The sequence below is a fragment of the Crocuta crocuta genome, unplaced genomic scaffold, assembly GCF_008692635.1.
Source record: "Crocuta crocuta isolate KB4526 unplaced genomic scaffold, BGI_CrCroc_1.0 scaffold35, whole genome shotgun sequence".
NCBI lineage: Eukaryota > Metazoa > Chordata > Mammalia > Carnivora > Hyaenidae > Crocuta > Crocuta crocuta.
Window position 1 is genome coordinate 2,297,440 of NW_027530625.1, and position 23,132 is coordinate 2,320,571.

At 36.6% G+C, this 23,132-nt stretch overlaps 2 protein-coding genes and 1 long non-coding RNA gene across 8 annotated transcripts in view; 1 reads left to right on the forward strand and 2 right to left on the reverse strand.

Moving 5' to 3' along the window:
* The window catches only part of GOLGA1 (golgin A1), a 49,925-nt gene extending 49,820 nt beyond the window's left edge, over nt 1-105 (reverse strand). For all 6 annotated transcript variants that reach the window (XR_013336106.1, XM_077768219.1, XM_077768218.1 and 3 more), the window contains exon 1: nt 25-105. The gene's annotated coding sequence lies outside the window, so the exon portion shown is untranslated. The remainder of the gene's footprint in view (nt 1-24) is intronic.
* A 138-nt stretch (nt 106-243) lies between these two features.
* Nucleotides 244-7,347, forward strand: LOC144234880 (uncharacterized). Its single transcript, XR_013336107.1, has 3 exons — nt 244-498; nt 4,315-4,371; nt 7,264-7,347. It is a non-coding gene; the product is annotated as an uncharacterized LOC144234880 (long non-coding RNA).
* Nucleotides 7,348-9,423: 2,076 nt separating this feature from the next.
* SCAI (suppressor of cancer cell invasion) overlaps nt 9,424-23,132 on the reverse strand; it is a 137,043-nt gene continuing 123,334 nt past the window's right edge. Inside the window, exons 16-18 of the mRNA XM_077768492.1 lie at nt 22,272-22,445; nt 21,985-22,085; nt 9,424-10,388 (exon numbers count right to left, since the gene is read on the reverse strand). Coding sequence (XP_077624618.1) covers nt 10,242-10,388; nt 21,985-22,085; nt 22,272-22,445 — 422 coding nt within the window. The 3' untranslated portion in view covers nt 9,424-10,241. The remainder of the gene's footprint in view (nt 10,389-21,984; nt 22,086-22,271; nt 22,446-23,132) is intronic.

The window sequence follows — 23,132 nt, forward strand, 5'->3', positions numbered from 1 at the left end:
CATCTCCAGCCCCCGCCCGCCCACCTGCCCCTCTCTGGGCAGCCGGCAGAGCCCCGCCTCCGGGACCTCCCGTGAACGCCGGCCCGCGTCACCAGCCCCCACGGCCGGCCGGCAAGCAGAGCAGCGACCCGGAACCGCACCTCCACCAGCGCGCCGGAAGTGGCTGCGTGCGGGGCGGGCCTGCCGTGCGCATGCGCCCGCGCGCGGTCTCCGTGGACGACTTCGAGATCTTTGGGGCGGCGGTTGGGTCGGAGCCGCTGGAGGGCGCGGGCGCGAGGTCGGGCGCTCCTTAAGGCCAGCCCGCCACGTCAGCCAGCGGACCGACCTGTGGACGATGGATGGGTGGCCAAAGCCTTTCTTGTTTTTGTTTTTTTTCTTAAAGGGGGCGGTGGGGGGGAAATGGTGGAGGAAGTGGGAGGAGCCTGCTGGCCGAAGCGAAATCACCCAGTTGGTGCCGTGGGGACAGCGTGTGCAGTGAGGTTTAGAAACCCCAAAGCAGTAAGTGCGCCCGGCAGATCCGGAGTTTCCGTTCCGCTCCCCGCATCCCAGTCCCACTGCACCGTACACGACCGTCTGGTCACTGTGTAATAGATGATCCCTGCAAGCCTGTGTTCCTCCTCACTGTGGCTCCAGAAGCTGGAACTGGTCTTCGGGGCTCGTGACTAGTGTTTTGTGCTTGTGACCTACTGCAGGTTACACGTTTTATATCGCAACCCAGGATACACATAGTGTACCATTGAAAGGAACGTTTCCAGAATCGTGCCCTTCCTTATATAATGCACTTCGATATATTGCATTTCGTTAATAATCAAGATAGGGGCGGTCCAGTACGTTCGTTTCAGATCTATTTTTATTTTTTTTAATGAGAGAGAGAGAGAGACAGCGTGAGCAGGGGAGAGTCAGAGAGAGGGAGATACAGAATCTGGAGCAGGCTCCAGGCTCTGAGCTAGCAGTCAGCACAGAGCCCGACGCCGGGCTCGAACCCGCGAATCGTGAGATCGTGACCAGAGCCATAGTCGGACGCTTAACCGACTGAGCCATCCAGGGGCCCTCGGTTCAGATCTAATAATGGGCTTCCAACTTTTGACAGTTGAAGTAGAGAGAGGCAAAACTGCCTCGTTCAAAGTTACCCTGCAAATTAGTAGCTTACGTCGGGTCTCTGGACTCTTCAAGGCCAACCAAGACAGACATTCCACACATTAAGTCGCTCTTATTCTTGCCCAGGACCCCAGAGCAGCCAGAAAGTCAGCAGCTTCCACCCCCCCACCTCCCAAACAATCCTCCCTCCGCGTCTCGGTTTTTACCACCGCAAGCAGGGCGGTGGGAAAAACCAAGACTAGGACTCAGAAGAAAAACTCCCCAACTAGAAGAATAAACGTTACCTACGACCTCAAGAGAGTCTTAAGTGTCTTAGGTGTTAGCTGAAAGAAGCAAACCCTACAAGTTTAGCACGTGTGTCGTTAACAATCCTGAAGAAGTGCCCAAATTTTTAAGCAAATAATGTTTATTTTTATATTGATGATACACTTAATATACACGTGGATTCAAGATACAAAATTCATTTACAAGAGTTCACACCTGATGAATGTAGTCACATTCCTAAAGAACATTTATCAATGCAAAAATGTTTTCAATACACTGACAACAAAAATCAAATATTCTGTAATCTTATTTTTCAATAAACATCAAAACAACGTTTAACTTTCCATCCTCTAGCATTTATGTGCCCTTAAGGTGGTAGGCACTGTAACAGAAGAAAACATTGGAAAGACAAGGGCCTACTGAATCCACTCTGCAGAATCACAGTGTTTACTCTGAAATTCATTTAGTGAAGTAGTTAAAGGCTTTGCTATCCTTTATGACAAATCACGTATCATACAAGAGTCAAAAGGGATGAACTCAAGGAAATAACACGTTTCAGTAACTTCTCAGTTTCTAAAATCTATGAAGTACTAACCATAAGAGACAAAGCAGTAAAAGGCTGCTGAAAAGGAACACAAGAGGAAAAACATCCTTAGGAGTATGTATGTATGGCTTAAGCAATTCAGAAACACAACAAAGACTTTCACAATACCACAAATGTTCAAGTCAAATGATAATTGACAATATAATTTTCCCCCTTAATCATTGGTAGTAAATAGCCCCTTCAAAATTTATTCTACTGGTAACACATATAAAACTAATGAATCCAAATGGTTTGCTGTCTCACGGAGCTGAGTTGACAAATTTTGATCTAAAATATTAACCCACAATACTAAAAATTTAATACAAATGAGCAACAAGACTATGTCTCAAGGATTACAGTGATTTGTGAATAGCTAGATAGGCAACCAAATAGCTTCATTATTTGCACACAGATTAGCAGCACTTGGATAAGAACGGTTACATGAAAATTATTGTGCTTCAATCTCTTGAGGAGAGCTAATAAATATAACTCTATAATCCCTATAGTGTTACAATTCTATAACATTTCAGTTACAGACAAGCACAATTTTTAAAAAGTATTTCACACTACCACAAAATCAAGTAATTGTATTCTCCAAATGTAACTTCCGTTATGATTGAAACAAGTGCATTTATGTCTAATATCCATAATCTAGACAGTAGGTTCACTTGTTTTTAGGGAAAAAGATCAAACATAACTTATTTTAACTATTTGATTAGCTTAATCTTTAGTGATGATTTGAATAAAGAATAAGGGTATATTCAACTTGACAGTGGAAACTGCTCAGAGAAAATGTGTTTTTGAAATGATGGTAACTCTAGAGTAAAGTAAGAAATGATTTATAACTGCTTCATCTAATTCAATGATTAATAAAACCACTATTTGTACTGGTGTTACACATGAAGATAACCTATTTGGATAATTTCCTTTACTTGTAAGCTCTACTGTGAAAATGTTTGGGCGTTGTATCTGCCTTCCTTATTATCTAAGTCTTGTCTACCTCAACTGGAAGAAGTCTCCAAAATATAAGACTCTGATTATTGAACAGCAAGGTTTACTAAAAACAAACAAATGAATCATGAGAGAACTAGCTATCTGGTCTATGTGGCAAAAGGAATGTATCCAGAGAACTATAAAAAGCTAGAGTCCTAAAATATTTTACTGAACCACTAAAAGTTATTTTTAATAAGATAACCAAGAGCTAGGAAAAAAAAAACCCTTCTCATTCTTCAGGAAATAATAAAAATTCTTATTGCCCTAAAATATTCTAAGTAACTTTTTTTCCTGCAGATCTTCAATGCATCACAACACATAAGTTAGAAAAGTCATGACATGCAAAGGAGGGCAGGAATAAAATGCAGTGGTTATTTTTCTATAGTTTGGAAGTATTTACTTTGGGATTATCATACATGATGATTTCACATTTTATAGTGGTTGATCATACTGATTTGATGTTTGAGAAAACTTATGGGTCAAATTTTAATGTTCACAAATCTTAATTTTCATCACAGACAAGTGGACATTCACAACAGCATCAGAAAAGAATGCTAGTGATATAAAAATTTAAATAGTGTTTACTGCAGACCTGTAGGAAGGCTAGGTATAATTCCTGATCTCATTCTGAAAGTGACAGAATCACTCCACTCTTAACTTTCATTCCATAAGCCTATCAGAAAAGTAAAAGTCTGAACCGTGAAATTACCAGTATCTCAATAAACAATATTACACCTAAAAAGATGATTGTCTTAGGATACAGACTGGAATTGTCCACCAAAATAGGAAAATATTCCTAATATGTAGTATGTTTTATGATCGAATTCAGGCTTAAGTGAATCTGGAGTGCAGAATTAATAAAATATACTTCACACTATTAAGTCCTCTGAATCTACTGTTTGAATAATGTTTTTAAAAAAATCACACCGTTTATTTTGAGAATGACTTTTAAAGAAAACACAAAAGTTAACAAAAGTATTTTAAAATTAAGAAATGGGGTTTCAGTAATTAATCGCAATATTCTACAGAAATGGGATTTTTAAGAGCTACACCAACCTAGTAAGTGAAAAATAATAATTTTAGCTTAAGAAAGCATTTCATATTTACAGACTTATATTTCTATGGCACCAACAAATTAGTTTAATTTAACGTATTTATCTTTACCCAATTTAAGGGTTATCCTACATTATCCTGACACCCTTCCCTTCAATAGGTGATTGATTCCATTCACACATCAATTATATTTCCTTAAACAAGGCATGCTTATTTAGTCTCTGCTCAAAAACTCAGTGAGGCTGGAACACAGTGTGATACAATGTTTTGAAATTTTAGTTTGAGGAAGATGAAATGCCTTTTGTTTTTTTTTTTTTTTAAAGGCAAAGCGGTCACGGTATCCAGGAAAGACTGGGAGGTGCAGCATGAATAGGAATAAGGTATCGATGTCTAAGAGCACAGAATGGGGGAAACGGCTTGGTTTTCTAAGCATTCTTACCATATTTAACTGCAAAGTAACTGGCTTTACAACTGTTAGAGACAGAGGTCATAGTCACAATGTCAGTCTCATCTACTGCACTTTTTATTGCTGCTCCTTTCCTCAAATTAATGTCCATACTGAGCCTGAGTCAGTTCTGTGAATTTTAAATAGCATAACATCTGCTCTGCTACTCCAATTACAATAAATGATTTGGTTACTAAAACAACAGAATGTCAGACACTATGGACATTTTCACTGATTTTTCAGAAATAGCACATTACCCAATTGTAAGGTTTATTCAAGAAAAAGGCTATTGTAACTTTATTTTAAATTTAATACTGTAATTGAGAGGTGTTATGAATAGTTGGATTTTTATTAAAAATACAGTGGAGAGGCAAATGTGACATTTGTCAGTGGTAAAAATACCTTCTCTATTTAAGATAATTTAATATTGTATCAAACAGATTCAGTCTCTGAAAAATAATGGAATAAACAGTTGTTTTGCAGTTATATTTTGTCATGCAAAAATAACCTCGACTTAATTTTTGCAGTGAATGTACTCGAGTGTGTATTAAACATCTCTTACACTCTCCCATGCAAATACACATGCCGGGTGAAGACGGGAGTAACTGAACATTGATGCTCTGTGATATTCCATAGGTTCACATGTTGGCACTGCACATACTTACTATCGTCTAAGAGGATATCCCTGCCCCCGCCCCCCCCATCATCCTTGGTAGCAGTTTGGAGGCCCAGATTTTACAGCACGCCATGCATCTAATATGAAGAATCTTATTTCATGTGTGAATATACCATCAATTTGCAGAACACAAGTGGTCTCACAGAGACAAAGAAATACGACTGGAGGCATTTTATTCACTGGAAGCATTTCCTCAGATGAGCCTACTCATCTTTGATATGCGACTCCAATAAGAAATATCTAGAGACGGAAATGCCAAGATAGGACTAAATTAATCACAGCTGCTGCAGATATACAGATTAATACTCTCCTGTTCCTTATTAAATCCCACCCCACTGAGATAAAGCCTTCCCTTCGCTAATGCCCCTTTGTCTGCCTCACAGAGACAGATCTAAAATGAGACAGACTGGTGAAAAAACTGTCCCAAAATTAAAATTTGGCATCAGGTATGGACATGGCAACTATAAAACAAATTTCTCTATTTAAAGGACAGTTTCCTATCTATCCTGAAATGTGATCAATGTCATTTTTCCACAGCCCCTTAATTCTCAATATAAATACTACTCAGTATTAATACTCAACTATGGGTCAAGAAAATAAAGGACTAATATAGCTTAAGAACCTGCTGGTGTCTGTTTCACACACTAAGGGTTTTCAGGTTTATATCACTAATTTGTCATCGGTTTTAATGGAAATTGGCAGATGATTTTAAAGCTAAGGATATCCTGCTTCCTTTTAAGGTTTTCATATCCTAATTCCAACTCCAAATTAGCCAATTTTACCCAAACACAAGCCCCTCAAAATAGAGGCTTATGAAAGAGATACAGCCACAACCTAATTACAGCAGCATGAACAATGCCACTATGATGTCCTCACAGAACTTAAATAAAGTCAGCCCACAATGGGTATGGGTATATAATATACACATACTGTATCACTGCATAGCAATATATTTACAAATATGTACATATATACAAAAAGTATACATAGAGATTGCATTTAGCATCACAAAAATATACACATGCGATTACAAATAAAATAAGATTTTCAAATAAATAAGGTCAACAAAAGAGCCCTCAATGTAAATACCCTTTATACTCTCCAAACACACACAGCAACACACACGCCCAAAATATCACCAGGAGATTCATACCATTCATATTTGTATCAAATCTTTTTACTCGCTTAGGGTAGGGAGGTGGTTCTGAATCACTGGCAGTAACCAAGTTTGCACACCTTGGCACCTTACTCTACTTCCAGTCTAGAATGTTCTGTATATATCAGGCTAATTACAAGTCCCCATGGAAAACCACAAGATTTTTCAACTGAGTCCAAATCCCTTCTAAGATACAAAGTGATGAAGTCACACCGGTCAGAGATTCAACTTGGAGGAGAAAGCTAAAGAAGGCCCTGCAACTGATATATGAATCAGATTGGATGCTTTTCCCTCTTCCTCAATGAAATTCAGTACAGTGACCACCTAATCTGTTATAGGGAATTCTACTACAAGAAGAAAATAAGGGGCAATAGCCGTAAGTAAGGAAAAAATAAAACCCAGATCCTGCATCAGGAAAATTTCAGTCACAACTAGATTGCACTTTGCTTCTATAATCTCAAAACATTTCAACTTGGTAAAAATATAAAGGGTACAATAAATTCTATGTGCTTTGAGAGGTTTTGAGAGTACCACTTCCTAGGAAGAAAACACACACACACATACAAAAAATATATCCTGGCTGGAATCGAGACTAAATTGTCTGGCTTGGGGATTTCTTATAATCAATAAAGATTTGCTAGGGCTGACTGGTTTCCTGGTTTCAATATTTGATATAATTTTAAAATACCATAACCTTTTGTGCCAAAATATAAATCTCTAATTATTCTTTTCTAGTTCCTTATAGAAATCAACCTGAGCTACTAAAAAGACTGGGCTGAGGTTAGGAGATTTGAGTTTTAGCTCTAGCTCTGCCACTATGCATAAACCTATAGTATTTTTTGGGTCTCAGATCTCTCTTCTGAAAAATAGGTAAAATAGCTGCTTTACCAACTTCAGAAATACATGGTTAAAGAAAGAGAAAATAATTCTGTTGTGCTTAACGTTGTTTTGTATATAAGCGACTTGCAATCTTACACTTTCTGTTTTATTTGCAGTGATTCTTCAGGGAGGTGAGAGACTGTATCAGAATCTCCAGGGGGAGTTTGTGCAATCTGAAAACAAAGAAGTGCTTTTTCCCATGGCTTTGCTTGGTTCTTAGTTCCAATGTTTACATTGCTATGAATTCTAAAATTAACGAAAGGGCTTAATAGTTTTATATTTATAAAGGGGAGCAGTATACATTGTAAAAAGAATTCTTTGCCATTGCCTATGGGTGATTGTCCTTTTTACATTTCTTCCTTGATTAAAGTAATGTCTTAAAATGTAGAAGCTGGGTGATGGGTACAAGACAATTTATTAAATTCTATGTATGCCTAAAGTTTTCATAATAAAAAGTTTAAAAAGAAAAACCATGCAGTGTTTGCACAAATGTAATCTCAATAAGGCCTACCCTGATTACTCAGTTAGACCCTGTTCGTTGCCCAAAAGCAACCGAATCATTTCCCTTACCACGCTCAAATATTCCTCATACTACTTGTAACTCTCTAACATAAATTTACTTGTTATGTTTATTGCCTGACTTCTCCTCCTAAAATATGAGCTTCATTAAGACAAGGAATTTTAAGACTAATTTGTTTGCTTTCTCAATGCCTACACCAAAATCTGGAGTGTAGCTGTTGCTCAGTACATGTTCTTTTGAAGGCATGAATGGAACAATGGTTTACAATTTTCTAGCACAGTTTTCCTCGCTTGAAGATTCAAGATCACGCTGGCTCACTTTAGATTTTTAACTACCAATAGGAAATTACACTACTATCAGCTCAAGAAACAACGTCATCATTTAAATCCTCATTTTGATTTCTAAGACCCCTTGTTCTTGGACAAACATGTTTCTAATTGCAAAAGCTCTAACTTTTTCAAGAGATTAGTTTTTACAATAACTGAGACCCAGATACTTTCGTGAATAAAAACAAGTTAAATATGACTTAGAAGAGAAAATGTTTATGCTAAAATCAGGGAAACTAGGTTTCCAGGTGGCAGGGGTAGGGAAATGAATTATTTGGAATCCAGATTTCAATTATAGGACTAGATAACTGGATAGGACCTTGGGTCAATGCCTTCATTTTACAGATGAGAATACTATAAAACAGAAACATGAAGACCCTTGTCAAAGGGCATACAGCTAGTTGCCAAGAAAGCCAGGATTAGAACTCAGGTCTCCTAGTTCTCAGATCAGTGTTCTTTATGTTAAACAGGTAAGAATAAAGCTCAGGAGGATAAATATTATTTTAAGCATCAGAAGACAGAAAAATGCATGTTGTTAAGTATGTTACTGGCACAGAACTTCAGGGGAATTGAAACGAGAGGTCAGGCTATTGCTGTAATCCAGGTGAACACTGTTATGGAAGGAAAGCTATTAATATTAAGGTACTGAAAAGCAGAAAAGCAGTCTTTATCTGATAAAGAAAAACAACCCAATAGGCAAAGGAAATCTCCCTCCAGGATAAGTTTTCTAAAGCTTTTTGAAATAATGTTTAAAAGAACAAACAAAAATAATGAAAAAATTAATGAACTATCATAAAGTCCCCCAAACCCAAGAACAATAATTTCAAGATTTCAGATGAAAATAATCAGCAAATTGGAACAGCTATATGAATAACTTAGACCCAAATAATTTCCTATGCCCAAAATGAAAGCCAAGCTAAAAATATTACAGCAAAATCTCCCTCAGGACACAAGAAAGAGGCACCAAAAGCAATCACCTTATTTCCCCTGGGACTGCCAGAGGTAGCATGTGAGCCTGTACAGAAAATTAGGTAGAAGGGCTTTTGATTCATAGATTTCGGAACTTGAATGCTGTCGAGTCAAAAGAAGGGGGAAATCTCCAAAACATCATAACTGATGCCTATGAAATTATGAAGAGGATAACAGAGAAGAAAAAAACACAAAAATCTTTATATTATACACTGAGTCCTGTTTAAAATAATAAAAAAAAACCTTGTGCATGAAAGTAAAATATTAAATATAGGAGGTTTAAAAAATCTTATTTTCAAATTCTCAATGCAAAAGTTACTTCCATTTTAGGTTAAACAACAATTCAGTTGCCCCCAACTAAAATTCCTACCATCTCTGACTTTGACGTTTCAGAAATATGAACTAGGCAACAAAAAGATGATAAACTCTGTACTATATGCCACAGCCTTCGATCTGGACAACCTTTAAACCTGATATCGTGACTTAAGAGTTTAAATAGAATTCCTCATGGAAACATTGTATTATGAAACCAATAATCTTATTTTTTGACTGAAACACTTTTTGTCATTTCCAGTATTCAGATTACAAAGAAAACAAAATATACCAGCATAGCTCATGATAACACAGGGATCACACATTCCAAGTGATATTTATCATCTTAAGACTCCAATTAAAATTTAAACTTTAAGATGCAAATGAATCCTATATAGTTTCTGAAATTATGACAGTATTTAATGAAGTAAAAGATTTCAAATATTGTCTTGATTATGCTTCAGAGAATCACACATTTGACACCCCTACTAAGTTGGAATGAAAGGAAATATTATGGAAAGGCTCCGTTCTTGATTTTTAATAGTCCATGCTGGCTAGTTTCATCTTTGTGAACAATGAGATATTTTCTAAATCCACACATTTAAGGTCCAAGTATAAGAGCTAGATTTTCCTCATTATATAAAAATAAATGATTTACTTTTCTGAGGGTGAGAACAGTGACTATTTGCGTGTAGGGTTAGGTGTTGGTGGTAAGTAGCCATACCTCAAAACCGAAAAGTAAAAATTCCAGGATTAATTGAGCTTTTTAAAAGACTTGAAAGACTGCATTTTAAAACAGTTACCCTAAAAGTTTGAACAATTTTTTCAGTTTGTTTTTAAAATGGTGGCCTTAAATTAAAAAATTAAAACTAAGTAACACCACTATGTGTCTGTCATCACATTATAAAACTGCACCATGTAAAATCTGTGGCAAATGAAAAATTGTTTCAACAAGAGGGGTTCTGTTTTAATAGTCGTCTATGGTACTCTCGAGGAACACGTTTCGAACATCCAGAATGGACGCTAATTCCAGAATGTGCTTCTGGAGATGAGGGTTCTCCACTGTTTCATCCCTCGGCAGTTGTGGGTATGATTCTGGATAATTTCGTGTTTCCTGGTAGGCAAAGAAGAAAAAAGTCAAGTTTTATAGTTTAATGAAAGAAGTTATATACATTAGTAATATTACTGCTAATATTAAGAGTATTAGGAATAACTTAGTATTTCTCTCCTTTATATTAGTATGATTCTTAATAGTAGTGTATCTGTTGACCATGTGAAATTGCTGAAATTTGGCCACTTTGACATTAAAAAATGAGTTTCATATAGTATATGGTTCAACCTAATATATTCATTTAGTGAATCATTTCACAAGTATTTATTGGGTCCTATCATTTCTGAGCATTCTGCCATATTGTAGAACTCACGTAATTCCTGATTGTTACGGGAAAAGTCCTAGCATATACAGGATTTTAACAAGTATTTGTTAAATGAATGAATAAAGAGATGTTACAGCAGAACTTTGAGTGAGAGGAAAGACATAAGAAGCACTGAAAAGTCACATTAATGAGGTATGGCAATTGATTATATGACAGAAATGTCAAATGACTGTTAAGACTTTAGGAACAGGTGACATGAGAGGAGCTGGGATCCACTGAGAGAAAAAGAGAGGAGAGGAAATAATTTGGAGAGAGTACAAAGCTTCAGGTTTTAGGTATATTTACTTGAAGTAATAGGGTAATACAAATTGAACTGCCCCTCAACAGGAATTTGAAAATTCAGGTCTGCGTCTCAGAAGACAGGTGTGAACAGTATATGTAAACACGCATATAATCTGCATGGAGATAAATATTAAAGTCAGGAAAATGTTTGAGATTTCTAAGAATATTAGCAAAGAGAATGGAAAAAAAAAAAAGAATCCCTAAAAAGGGAGAAGAAATAACAACAGGAAAAAAAAAAGAGGAAAAAAAACCTTTTTGTAATTACATGGAAGCAAAAGAAAGAGAATTTAACATATCAGGTTATTCTCACTTGGAAATTCTTCTGTATTTGGTAATTTCTATATACTATAATTTTGCCACTCATTTAAAATTTCTTGGAGAAATAAGTCACTACTTTTCTATGCATCCCACCTGACAGTTCATATACTCAAATGTCACTTCTATCTCTCTTCAGACTGTAGGCTTTACTTATTACAATTATAAAGACCAAATTTTTGTATTACCACACTAAATATTATGAGGAGTGACAAAAAATGAAATGTTCAAAACCCCTAAAAAGAAAAAAGAAAAAAACAAAAAACAAGAACCACTGGGGGTCTATTGTAAGGTGAATAATTCTCTCAGCTCACACAGGGCTGAGTGATGTTTGAGTTCTGACCAAATACTTCCTAGAGTACAGAATATCTATCTGTTGAAACAGAGAACATATGAAAGAGACCCCAGAAAAATCATCCCTCTTAGTATTGGGCCAAAATAAACCTACATTGATAAGCTAACATTACTCTAAAATCTCCTAAAAAGCTTAAAAACAAGCCATGAAAAGGTCAGAGAAGGGTGGCTCAGTTGGTTAAGGATCTGAGTTTGGCTTGGGTCATAATCTCATGTCTTGTTAGTTTGAGTCCCACATCAGGTGAGCTCATGCCCCACTTTGGGTGAGCTCATGCCCTGCTTCAGGTGATCATGAGCACCACATGGGGTGTACATGAGCCCTGCTTCTCTCTCTCTGTTTCTCTTCCTCTCTCTCTCTTTGCCCCTCCTGAGATTCTCTCTCTTTGCTCCTCCTGAGATTCTCTCTCTTTCTCCCTCTCTCCCTGCTCCTCACTCACTTGCGACCACTCTCTCTCTCAAAAAGAAAAAAAAAAAAAACAGAAAGAAAAGATAAGAAAAAAGATCAAAGAAATTTGCAAGTGATTTAACTCTTGCTAGAATAAAGTCCAACATTCTTTAAAGACAGCAAAGTCTAGAATTCACCATAAAATTCACAATGCACACACTCTAAAAGAAAATTTATTAGACGTACAAAAAAATTAGTAACACAAGACCTCTACCTAGTAGGAAAAACCATAAAAACAAACCTATAAATGATAGAGAATATAATATTAGCAGACAAGGACTTTAGCTCTTACACATACATTCAAGGGCACAAAGGAAAACGAAATGAGGAGAGAAACAGAAAATATTAAAAGAATCAAACAGAACTTCTAGGGATAAGAAAAATGTAATTCCTGAAATGAAAAACTAGATGGAAAGTTAACAGCAGATTAGATACTGTGGAAGAAAACATCAGTGAACTTGAAGACCTAGCAATAGAAACTGAAACAGAGATTTTTTTTTTTAATGAAGAGCAAATGAAGTGATGTGAAGGTTAATAACAGTTGTCTAATATATATGTAACTATGTTCCAGAGAGAATGAAGGAAGAAAAACATTTGAACAAAAATGGCAAAGGTATTCCAAAATATTCCAAAACTAATCCATAGATCCAAGATGCTCAATGAACCCCAAGGAAAAAAGAAAGAAAGAAAGAAAGAAAACCCTATCAAGGTACATTATAATCAAATTATAGGAAATCAATATGAAGAGAAAATCTTAAAATTACTCTGAGAAAAATGAAAAAAAAAATTACGAATCAGACTAATAGAATAGTATCCAGAAAATCGGTAAAGATACAAAAACTATTAACAACATTATAACAGGTATTCACAGAACTCTTCATCTGACAGTATTGACAGTAGCAGCAAGTATATTTCTTTTTTTCTAATTTTTTAAAACATGTATATTTATTTCAAGTGCCCATAGAACATTTACTATGATAGACAACTATCTGGATGATAAAGCAAGTCTCAATAACTTAAAAGGAATATATAAGGTATATTACCTGGCCACAAAGGAATTAACAGAGAAATCAGTAAGATAATGATGACTTGAAAATTTAGATATAAAACATGTTCTTACATAACCCACGGCTCAAAAAATATCAAAAGTAACATAAGGACTGCTTCAGAGAAATAAATAATGAAAGAATTAATCACCACCAGAACTTCACTATGAGAAATGATAAAAAGGGGTGCCTGGGTGACTCACTCAGTTGAGTGTCAAACTTTGGCTCAGGTCATGATCTTACTGTTCGTGTGTTTGAGCCCCACATCAGGATGTGTGCAGACAGCTCAGAGCATGGAGACTGCTTCAGATTCTGTGCCTCCCTTTCCCTCTCTCTGTCCCTCCCCTGCTTGTGCTCGCAATCTCCTTCTCTCAAAATAAATAACTAAATAAATAAACATTAAAAATAAAGAAATGATAAAGGAAATTCTATGGTAAGAAAAATGGTATCAGATGGAAAACTGAATATAGAAAGAAATAAAATAAAATAAAATAAAATAAAATAGAAAACACTAAAAAAAGAAAAACAACAGAGATGTTAAAATAAAATTCTAAGACAAAACCAAACCAAACCTCAAATAATTCAAATAAAGATGAAGGCAGCAGAGAAAGAAAAAAGGTATAAACTGCAGTTAGGACAAATAGATAACAAATAATAGCATATTAAAAAATATTTTTAATGTTTTATTTATTTCTGAGAGAGAAAGAGAGGCATCGTGAGCAGGGGAGGGTCAGAGAGAGAGGGAGACACAGAATCCGAAGCAGGCTCCAGACTCTGAGCTAGCTGTCAGCACAGAGCCTGTCATGGGGCTGGAACCCACAAACCGTGAGATCACGAACTGAGCCGAAGTCAGACACTTAGCCAACTGAGCCACCCAGGCACCCCTAAAAAATTTTTTTTTAATGTTTATTCTTGAGACAGTGAGTGAGACAGAGCATGAGTAGGGGAGGGACATGGAGGGGGAAGGGGTACACAGAATCTGAACCAGGCTCCAGGCTTTGAGCTGTTAGCACAGAGCCTGTTATAGCGCTCAAACCCACCGACTGTGAGATATGACCTGAGCCAAAGTCAGAAGCTCAATCGACTGAGCCATACAGGCACCCCCTAAATAACAGCATAGTTAAGTCAAGCTATGTTAAAAATTACATTCAATTATTTATTTTTAAAATGTTTATTTTATTTTTTTTAATGTTTATTTTTGAGAGAACGACAGAGTACGAGTGGGAGAGGGGCAGAGAGAGAGGGAGACACAGAATCTGAAGCAGGCTCCAGGCTCTGAGCTGTCAGCACAGAGCCCGACACGGGGCTCAAACCCACAAGCCGTGAGATCATGACCTGAGCTGAAATCGGATGTTTAACTGCCTGAGCGACCCAGGCACACCTAAAAATTACATTTACTATAAATATAATTTAAAACTAAAAAATGTTAATGGAAAGGTAGAGATTGTCAAACTAGAAAAAAAAGCAGGACCTAACAAATGCTATTGAAAAGAAATCCACTTTAAGTAAATATAAAGAGAGTCTAGGTTAAAGTTAAAGGATGAAAACAGATTTACCATGCAAACACACACCAGAAAAAAACAGATATGATCATATTAATATAAACCAAATAGACTGCAGATCAAGGAATATTGCCATGGATAACAACAGACATTTCATAAATGAAGGGGTAATTTCAACAAGAAGGTATAACAACCCTAAGTACGTATGAACTCAAAAACGGCTTCAGGGGCGTGCGCCTGAGTGGCTCAGTCAGTTAAGCGTCCAACTCTTGGTTTTGGCTCAGGTCATGATCTCAGTGTTCACAAGTTTGAGTCTGGCATTAGACTGCACTGTCAGCGCGGAGCCTGCTTGGGATTCTCTTTCTCTCTCTCTCTGACCCTCCTCCACTTGTACTGTCTTTCTCAAAATAAAGATATAATAACAGGGGCGCCTGGGTGGCTTAGTTGGTTAAGCGTCCGACTTTCGCTTAGGTCATGATCTCGCGGTTCGTTGGTTCGAGCCCCGCGTCGGGCTCTGTGCTGACTGCCAGCTCAGAGCCTGGAGCCTGTTTCAGAGTCTGTGACTCCCTCTCTCTCTCTGACCCTACCCTGCTCAAGCTGTCTCTCTCTTGCGCCTAGAAATAAATAAAAAATAAAAAATAAAAAAAAAGATATAATAACAATAAAAATTTTTAAAAAACCAGCTTAGAAATGCACAAGCAAAAAACATGTGAAGTGAAAAACCAATCAATTCACAATTCTAATTAGAGGTTTAGACATTCTCCTGTTAGGGATAGATCACGCAGACAGAAAATCAGTGAGAATACAGAGGACTTAACACTGCTTGAAATAGTTCAATAACAAACTGAGTGAACTGACATTTATACATAATCCATCTAATAACAGACTACTCATTCTTTTCAAGTACAGATAGAACCTTCACCAAAAGAATTCATATGTGGAGTCATAAACAAATCTCAATAAACTTAAAATTATTTAAATCATACAACTAAAGCAGTGCTTAAAAGGTAAGTGCTTGTATTAGAAGAGAAAAAAAAGTTTTTAGATCTAAGCTTAAAAGTATAGAAATTAAAAGGGCAACTTAAAATGAAAGTACAGTTGGGGCACTTGGGTGGCTCAGTCGGTTGAGTGCCCGACTTCAGCTCAGCTTATGATCTCATGGTTTGTGAGCTTGACCCCCACACTGGGCTCACAGCTGTCAGACTGTCAGTTCAGAGCTCACTTCAGATCCTCTGTCCCCCTCTCTGTGCCCCTCCCCCGCCTGCGCTCTCCCAAAAATAAATAAATATTAAAAATAAATAAATAAATGCCAAAATTACTTCGGTTGTTTTAAAAAAATAGACAGACAGATAAATAAAATGCAAGTACAGTTGACTCTTGAACAATGTGGGGGTTAGGAGTGTCAACACCAGAACAATTAAAAATCCACGTATAACTTTACAGGGTGCCTGGTTGGCTCAGTTAGTAGAGCATGCAACTCTTGACCTTGGGGTTGAAAGTTCCAGCTCCACACTGAGTGTAGATATTACTTAAAAAATAAAATCTTGAAAAAAAAAAAAAAAAAGAAATCCACGTACAGTTTTAGACTCCCTAAAATTAACTAATAAGAAAAACAGGGGAGCCTGGGTGGCTCATTTGGTTGAGAATCCAACTCTTGATTTTGGCTCAGGTTGTAATCTCATGGTTCGTGAGTTCAAGCCCCACATCAGACTGTGCTGACAGCACAGAGTCTACTTGGGATTCTGTCTCACTCTCTCTCTCAAAAATAATTAAATAGGGGCACCTGGGTGCCTCAGTCAGTTAAGCATCCGACTTCGGCTCAGGGCATGATTTTGCGGTCTGTGAGTTCAAGCCCTGTGTTGGGTCTGTGCTGAAAGCTCAGAGTCTGGAGCCTGTTTCAGAGCCTGTGTCTCCCCCCTCTCTGTCCCTCCCCTGCTCACATCTGTGTGTGTGTGTGTGTGTGTGTGTGTGTGTGTGTGTGTGTGTGTGTGCGCGCACGCGTGCGTGTCAAAGTAATAAACATTAAAAAATTAAAAAGTAAACATTAAAAAACAAAACTGGGGTCCCTGGGTAGCTCAGTAGGGGTAAGTGGCCAACTTCAACTCTGGTCATAACGTCACAGTTTGTGAGTTTGAGCCCTGTGTCAGGCTCTGTGCTGACAGCTCAGAGCTTGGAACCTGCTTCAGATTTTGTTTCTCTCTTTCTGCCTCTCCCCCGCTCGTGCTATCTCTCTCTGTCTCTCAAAAAATGTATAAACATTTTTTAAAAACTAAAAAAAAAAAAAAAAAAAAAAACCAAAAAAAAAAAAAAAAAAAAAGACCTAAGAAAAACAGAAAACATGAACAGCTTTTCAAATTGAATTCATTAATTTAAAACCTTCCAAAAAGGAAAACTGCAGATTCCACATGGCTTCGCTGATGAATGCTATCAATCTTTCAAGGAAGAAATAATATCAATCCTAAAGAAACTCTGAACTGAGCTGAAGCTGGATGCTTAACCAACTAAGCCACCCAGGTGTCCCAAAAGCCCAGCTCAATTTATGAAGTCAGGAATATCCTGATAACAAAACGCCACAAAGACATTACAAGAATAGACAATTAAGTACAATATTCATTCATGAAAACAGATGCAAAGATCCACAATGAAAATATCAGCAAGTTGAATCCAGCCATGCAAAAGCATAATACATAAGATACCATTAACTCAGATATACAAGGTTGAACTTACTATTAGAAAAATCAACTAGTGCTACTCATGTTAACGGAATTTATATCAGATCAACTAATTAGGCAAAAAAGTGTTTCACAATCTTCCTGATAAAAACTCTCAGCAGATTAGGAACAAAAGAGAGCTCAGTCAACCTGAAATAGTGCATCTATGAAAAACCAACAGTCAACATAAGAATTTATGGTAAAAGAAAAAAACCTCCTTGACCTCCACCGCAGCAACTTCTTACTTGACACATCCCCAAAAGCAAGGGAATCGAGAGCAAAAATAAACGATTAGGACCTCATCAAGATCAAAAGCTTCTGCACAGCAAAGGAAACANTTAAAAAAAAAGACAAAAAAAGATTGAGCTACACTATAAAAAATAATAAAGTGGGACAAATGATTTTTTCTTAAAAAAATAAATAAAAAGAGAAGATTAAAAAAAAAGAATTTATGGTAAAAGATTAAATATTTTTTCCCAAAAACCACGAACAAGGTGAGGATATCCATTCTCACTACTTCTATTTAACATTTTACCAGAAGACCTAACCCTGATATAAAGGGCAAACACAAAAACAAAACAAACAAAATCCCATCATAATAAAAGGTATACAGACTGGAAAGGAAGAAGTAAAACTATTTTTTTTTGGGGTGTCTGGGTGGCTAAGTTGGTTAAGCATCCAACTTTGGCTCAGGTCGTGATCTAGTGGTTCGTGAATTCGAGCCCTGCATCAGGCTCTGTGCTGACAGCTCAGAGCCTGGAGCTTGCTTCAGATTGTGGTTTCCCTCTCTCTTTGCCCCTCCCTGGCTCATACTCTATCTCTCAAAATAAACATTAAAAAAAATTTTTAATTGTTTTTACTTGACAGTAACAGGATCATGTAGATATGAAATCTTAAAGAAAGTATAAAAAAGCTAACAGAACTAATATTTCAATTTAGCAAGACTGCAAGGAAACCAGGTCAACTTTAAAACCAGCAGTATTTCTATCTATTAGAAAAAAACAATTAGAAAATGAAAAATAAAGGGGCGCCTGGGTGGCTCAGTTGGTTAAGCGTCCGATTTTGGTTCGGGTCACGATCTCGTGGTTCTTGAGTTTGAGCCCCGTGTCGGGCTCTGGGCTGACAGCCTGGAGACGGGAGCCTGCTTCAGATTCTGTGTCTCCCCTTCTCTTTGCCCCTCCCCTGCTCATGGTCTGTCTCTCTCTGTTTCTCAATAATAAATAAACATTAAAAGAAAATTTAAGAAAAAAGAAAATGAAATAGAAATACAATTCTATTTATAATGCGTCACTAAACTTGAAATACTCTGGAATAAATGTATTAAAATGCATATAAGAGCCAGAAGACAAGAACCACAAAACTGCTGGGAGAAACTAAAGACTTAAATAAATGGGGAAATATACTACAGTCACTGATTGGAAAACTCAATATTATGAAAATACAATTCACCCCAGATCGGTTATATAGATTAAATACAATCCATTCCAAATGTGACATTGATGCTAAATTTCACATAGATATGCAAAGGAACTAGGACAACTGAAATGCTTAAATTCTAGGGGGACTCACGCTACAGGATTTTAAGACTTACTATAAACCTAGAATAATCAAGGCAGTAGTGTATTGCAGAAAAATACTATAGGTCAATGGAACAGAATTTAGAGTCCAGAAATATCTCTATACAAACACGGTTGACAGATTTTCAAAAACGTTACAACAGTAATTCAATGAGAAGAGGATAATCTTTTCAACAAACTATACTAAAATAGTTTCATATGCAAATGAAAGAAAAAACCATTAACCCTTACCTCACACTGTAAACCAAAGTAACTCAAAATATATCATAAACCCAAATGTAAACAATAAAGCTATAAAACTAGAAGAAAACTTAGAAAAAACCTTTGTGACTGGAAATAGGCAAGCATTTCTTGGACAAAACACAAGCCACACACAGGCAAAAAATTGGTTAGTCTTCAAAAGCCACTGTTAAGAAAAAGGCAAGCCACTGAATGCAAAAAAATATAGCTGATAAGTACATGAAAAGATGTCTAATATCACATTATTTAGTGAAATGCAAATTGAAAGTACAATGAGAAAACACTATAAAGCCACAAAAATGGTTGAGATTTAAGACTGGAAACACCAAATGCTGGCAAGGATATAAAGAAACTTTTATATATACTGTTGCTGGAAATATAAAATGGTACAAACGAAGAAGTCCGGCAGTTTCTTACAAAAGGAAACACATACATACCCTCTGACCAAGAAAATTCAAAACATATGTCTGAGCAGACTCATACAAGAATGTTCACAGCCACGTTATTTATAGTAGTCAAAACTTTAAAACTGCCCAGATGTTCATCAAAAGGAGAAGGCCTAAATAAACTGTGGTATATTCAGACCACGGACTATCACTCAGTAATAAAGAGGAATGAGCTACTTATGCATGAAACACAGATTAATCTCAAGAACAACATGCTTGGTCAAAGAAGGTTTACACAAAAGAGTCCATACTGTATATTTCAACTTTGTGAATAGGTAAAACTAAGCTAGAGTGAAAATAGTAAAAATAGCTTGCCTCTGGGGTAATGGGTACTGGACTGATTGGAAAAGGGCGTGGGGAGAATTCTCTGGAATGGTGCTATGTTGTATAACTTGATTGGTTTGAGTTATTCATAGGTATATGAATTTGTCGAAATGCACCTCACGGTACAAGTTTTGTGCACTTCAATGTATACAAACTTTACATTAAAAAAAGAATAGGGGCACCTGGGTGGGTCAGTCAGTTAAGTGTCCAACTTCATTCAGCTCAGGTCATGGTGTCATGGTTTGTGGGTTCAAGCCCCTCGTCAGGCTCTGTGCTGACAGCTTGGAGCCTGGAATCTGCTTTGAATTCTGTGTCGCCCCACCCCCACCTCTCTCTCTGCTCTTCCCCCACTTGCATTTCTCTCTTCCTCTCTCCCCCCAAATGAATAAACATTAAAAAAAAAATATATGTGTGTGTGTGTGTGTGTGTGTGTGTATATATATATATATATAGAGAGAGAGAGAGAGAGAGAGAGAGAGAGAGAGAAAGAGACTGGCACCTGGGTGGCTCGGTCAATTAACCGTCTGACTCTCTGACTCTTGATTTTGGCTCAGATCATGATCTCACGGTTCATGAGTTTGAGCCCCACATTTGATTCTTCGCTGACAGTGTGGAACCTGCTTGGGATTCTCTCTCTCTCTGTCTCTCTGCCTCTCCCGTTTGCTCTCTCTCAAAGTAAATAAAAAAAACCTTTAAAACTTAAAAAAAGAATATATATATATGCATGATGATGTGTTGAGGGTTAAAGGCTATTGATGTCGATCATTTATTTCAAACCACATCAAAAAATGAGATAAACTGATGAATGGAAAGAGAAACCAGTAAGTGGACAAATATTCCAAAGGAAATATACCAAAATGCTTAGCTGTAGAATCTAGCTAGTGTATATAAATGAATATTCACCATTCAATTTTTTCATGTTTAAAATCACCATAATAAAATGGAAAAAAACATCAACATATTTTAAAACTAAAAGTTACAAGACACTTAAAAATATTTAGGCATATCTGAAAAAGAACCAAATGTTACTTATAGAAATGAAAAGTGTAATGGCTAAACTTTTTGAAAACTTAATGAACAGTGTTATGTATTTCCATGAATTTGCAGGAAAGAAGAAAAAAAAAAACACTTAAGAGCAAAATGGACCAAAGATTTGAACACACTCTTTCACAAACAAGAACACAGAACAATACATGAAAGTTGCTCAATCTCAAAGCAATCTCAGAAATAAAAAGTAAAGATTTTATATCCATTAGATACACACGATGATGAAGGAAGACTGCAACAAGAGCTGGAGAGGACCAGAGCAACAGTAAGCCTTACACCCTGCTGCTGAGTGTAACTGATACAACCACTCTGCAAAACCGTCTGGCATTACCTAGGAAAGTTGAAGATGCTTACATCATCTGACCTCACAGCCTACTGTAGTAATTCCCCACAGAAAGTACATGTGTGTACCAGGTAACTGATAGAAGATGTCACAATGGCATTGTTTATAACAATAAAAAACCTGGAAATAACCTAAATGTTCATCATCAGTAGAATGGATGAGAAACAGTCAAACAATGGAATCCTATAGGGCAGTGAAAACAAATGAATGAAAGCTACAGTTGTCATCAACTTGGCTCAATCTCACAAATAAAACAGTAGGTGAAAAAAGAGCCAGCTGTAGAAGAATACATACAATGTGCATCCATCTGTATGTTATGCAGGAATACAGACACATGTAGCAAAATCATAAAGAAAGGTGAATGAGAAGTATAAAATTCAGGATTTTAATTTCATTTGAGAGAGAGAGAGAGGATCTGGGAAGGGCCTAAAAGGTAATGAAAATGTTCTATTTCTTAATCTGGATGTTGAGTATTCAGATGTATCTTATATTGGTCATCATTATATGTTACATATTAATTTGTAAATATGATTTTGGATCTATTCAAATCTTATTTAATGTAATACATTTAATAAAATATAATACATGATTCTTAAATACCTAAAATGGTAAAATTGGTCTTTAATAATATTCTTTGCCTACCCGAAAAATCTTGTGCATCCTCATGGTGGCTGAACAAAAGATAAATCTTGTGAGAAGCAAGCGAAGAAACTCATCTCCAAAAAACTGGAGAAATGCCTGATCTGCAAAGAGGAGAAAGATGACAGTAAAAAGAGGCTTAAAAGGAAAACACATTTCCAGGGGAAGAAAGTTCAGGAAAACCTTCTCAACTTTCCTGCCTTCAACAAATACCTTTAAAAATTCAAACAATTTCAACAACTTAAAAAACATTATAGTATGTTAAGTGTGCAGTTAGATTAGTAGGGTACCTATTGAACGTGAATGGGTCAGTAGCTGGGCAATATCGCGGTTGATTTTTCGAAGATATTCTTGACACTTTTCCCATAGGCTTCTGCGCATGCTTGACAATCCAGAGACAAATAGGAAGGCCATTAGAGGATTGTTCAAAAAGAGAGTGAAGAGGCTACCTCGTTGAGATTGATCTGTAATAACAAACATGTTATATATAGAGACAACAGTTTTGCAAAAAAAAAAATAAGAGATGCATTTTGAGGAATAATTTAATATAGTGACAATGTATTAAATTAAATTTATATCATTAAATCATAATTCAACAAAGTAGATTCTGCACGGAACTACAAAAACATCCCAGGTACCCTACTTTCTGCCAAACAAACTTACAATAGAGCCTAGTATAAACTTAAGAGAAATGGGAAAGGAACACATTCATTTGCCTTTTTCATTCCAACTAATAAATTTCATCCAAATATGGCAAGTATATGGGCAGTTCATGATAGAATTCTGAGTACTAGAATTGGAGATCTTTTCATTCCCCTTAATTAGTTGCTCTTTCTCTGCTTACCCCTTAAATATCAGTATTTTCTATCTTTCACCCTACACATTGCCGATCCTACCTACTCCCATACACCTACTATGTTATCACTTATATGCCTACTAATTCCCAATTCTCTTATCTGCAGCCTAGACTGAGCTCCTTAGGTCTAGAAATGCATTGTCTTGCTGTAGCTACTGGACATTTAAAATGTGTCCAAACTGAGATGCACCGTGAAGTATAAAATATATGTGGGATTTCAAAGCCTCAGTACAGAAAGACATATTATTGTTAATTTCACCCATTTCTTTCTACTTTTTTTGAAATGTGGCTACTA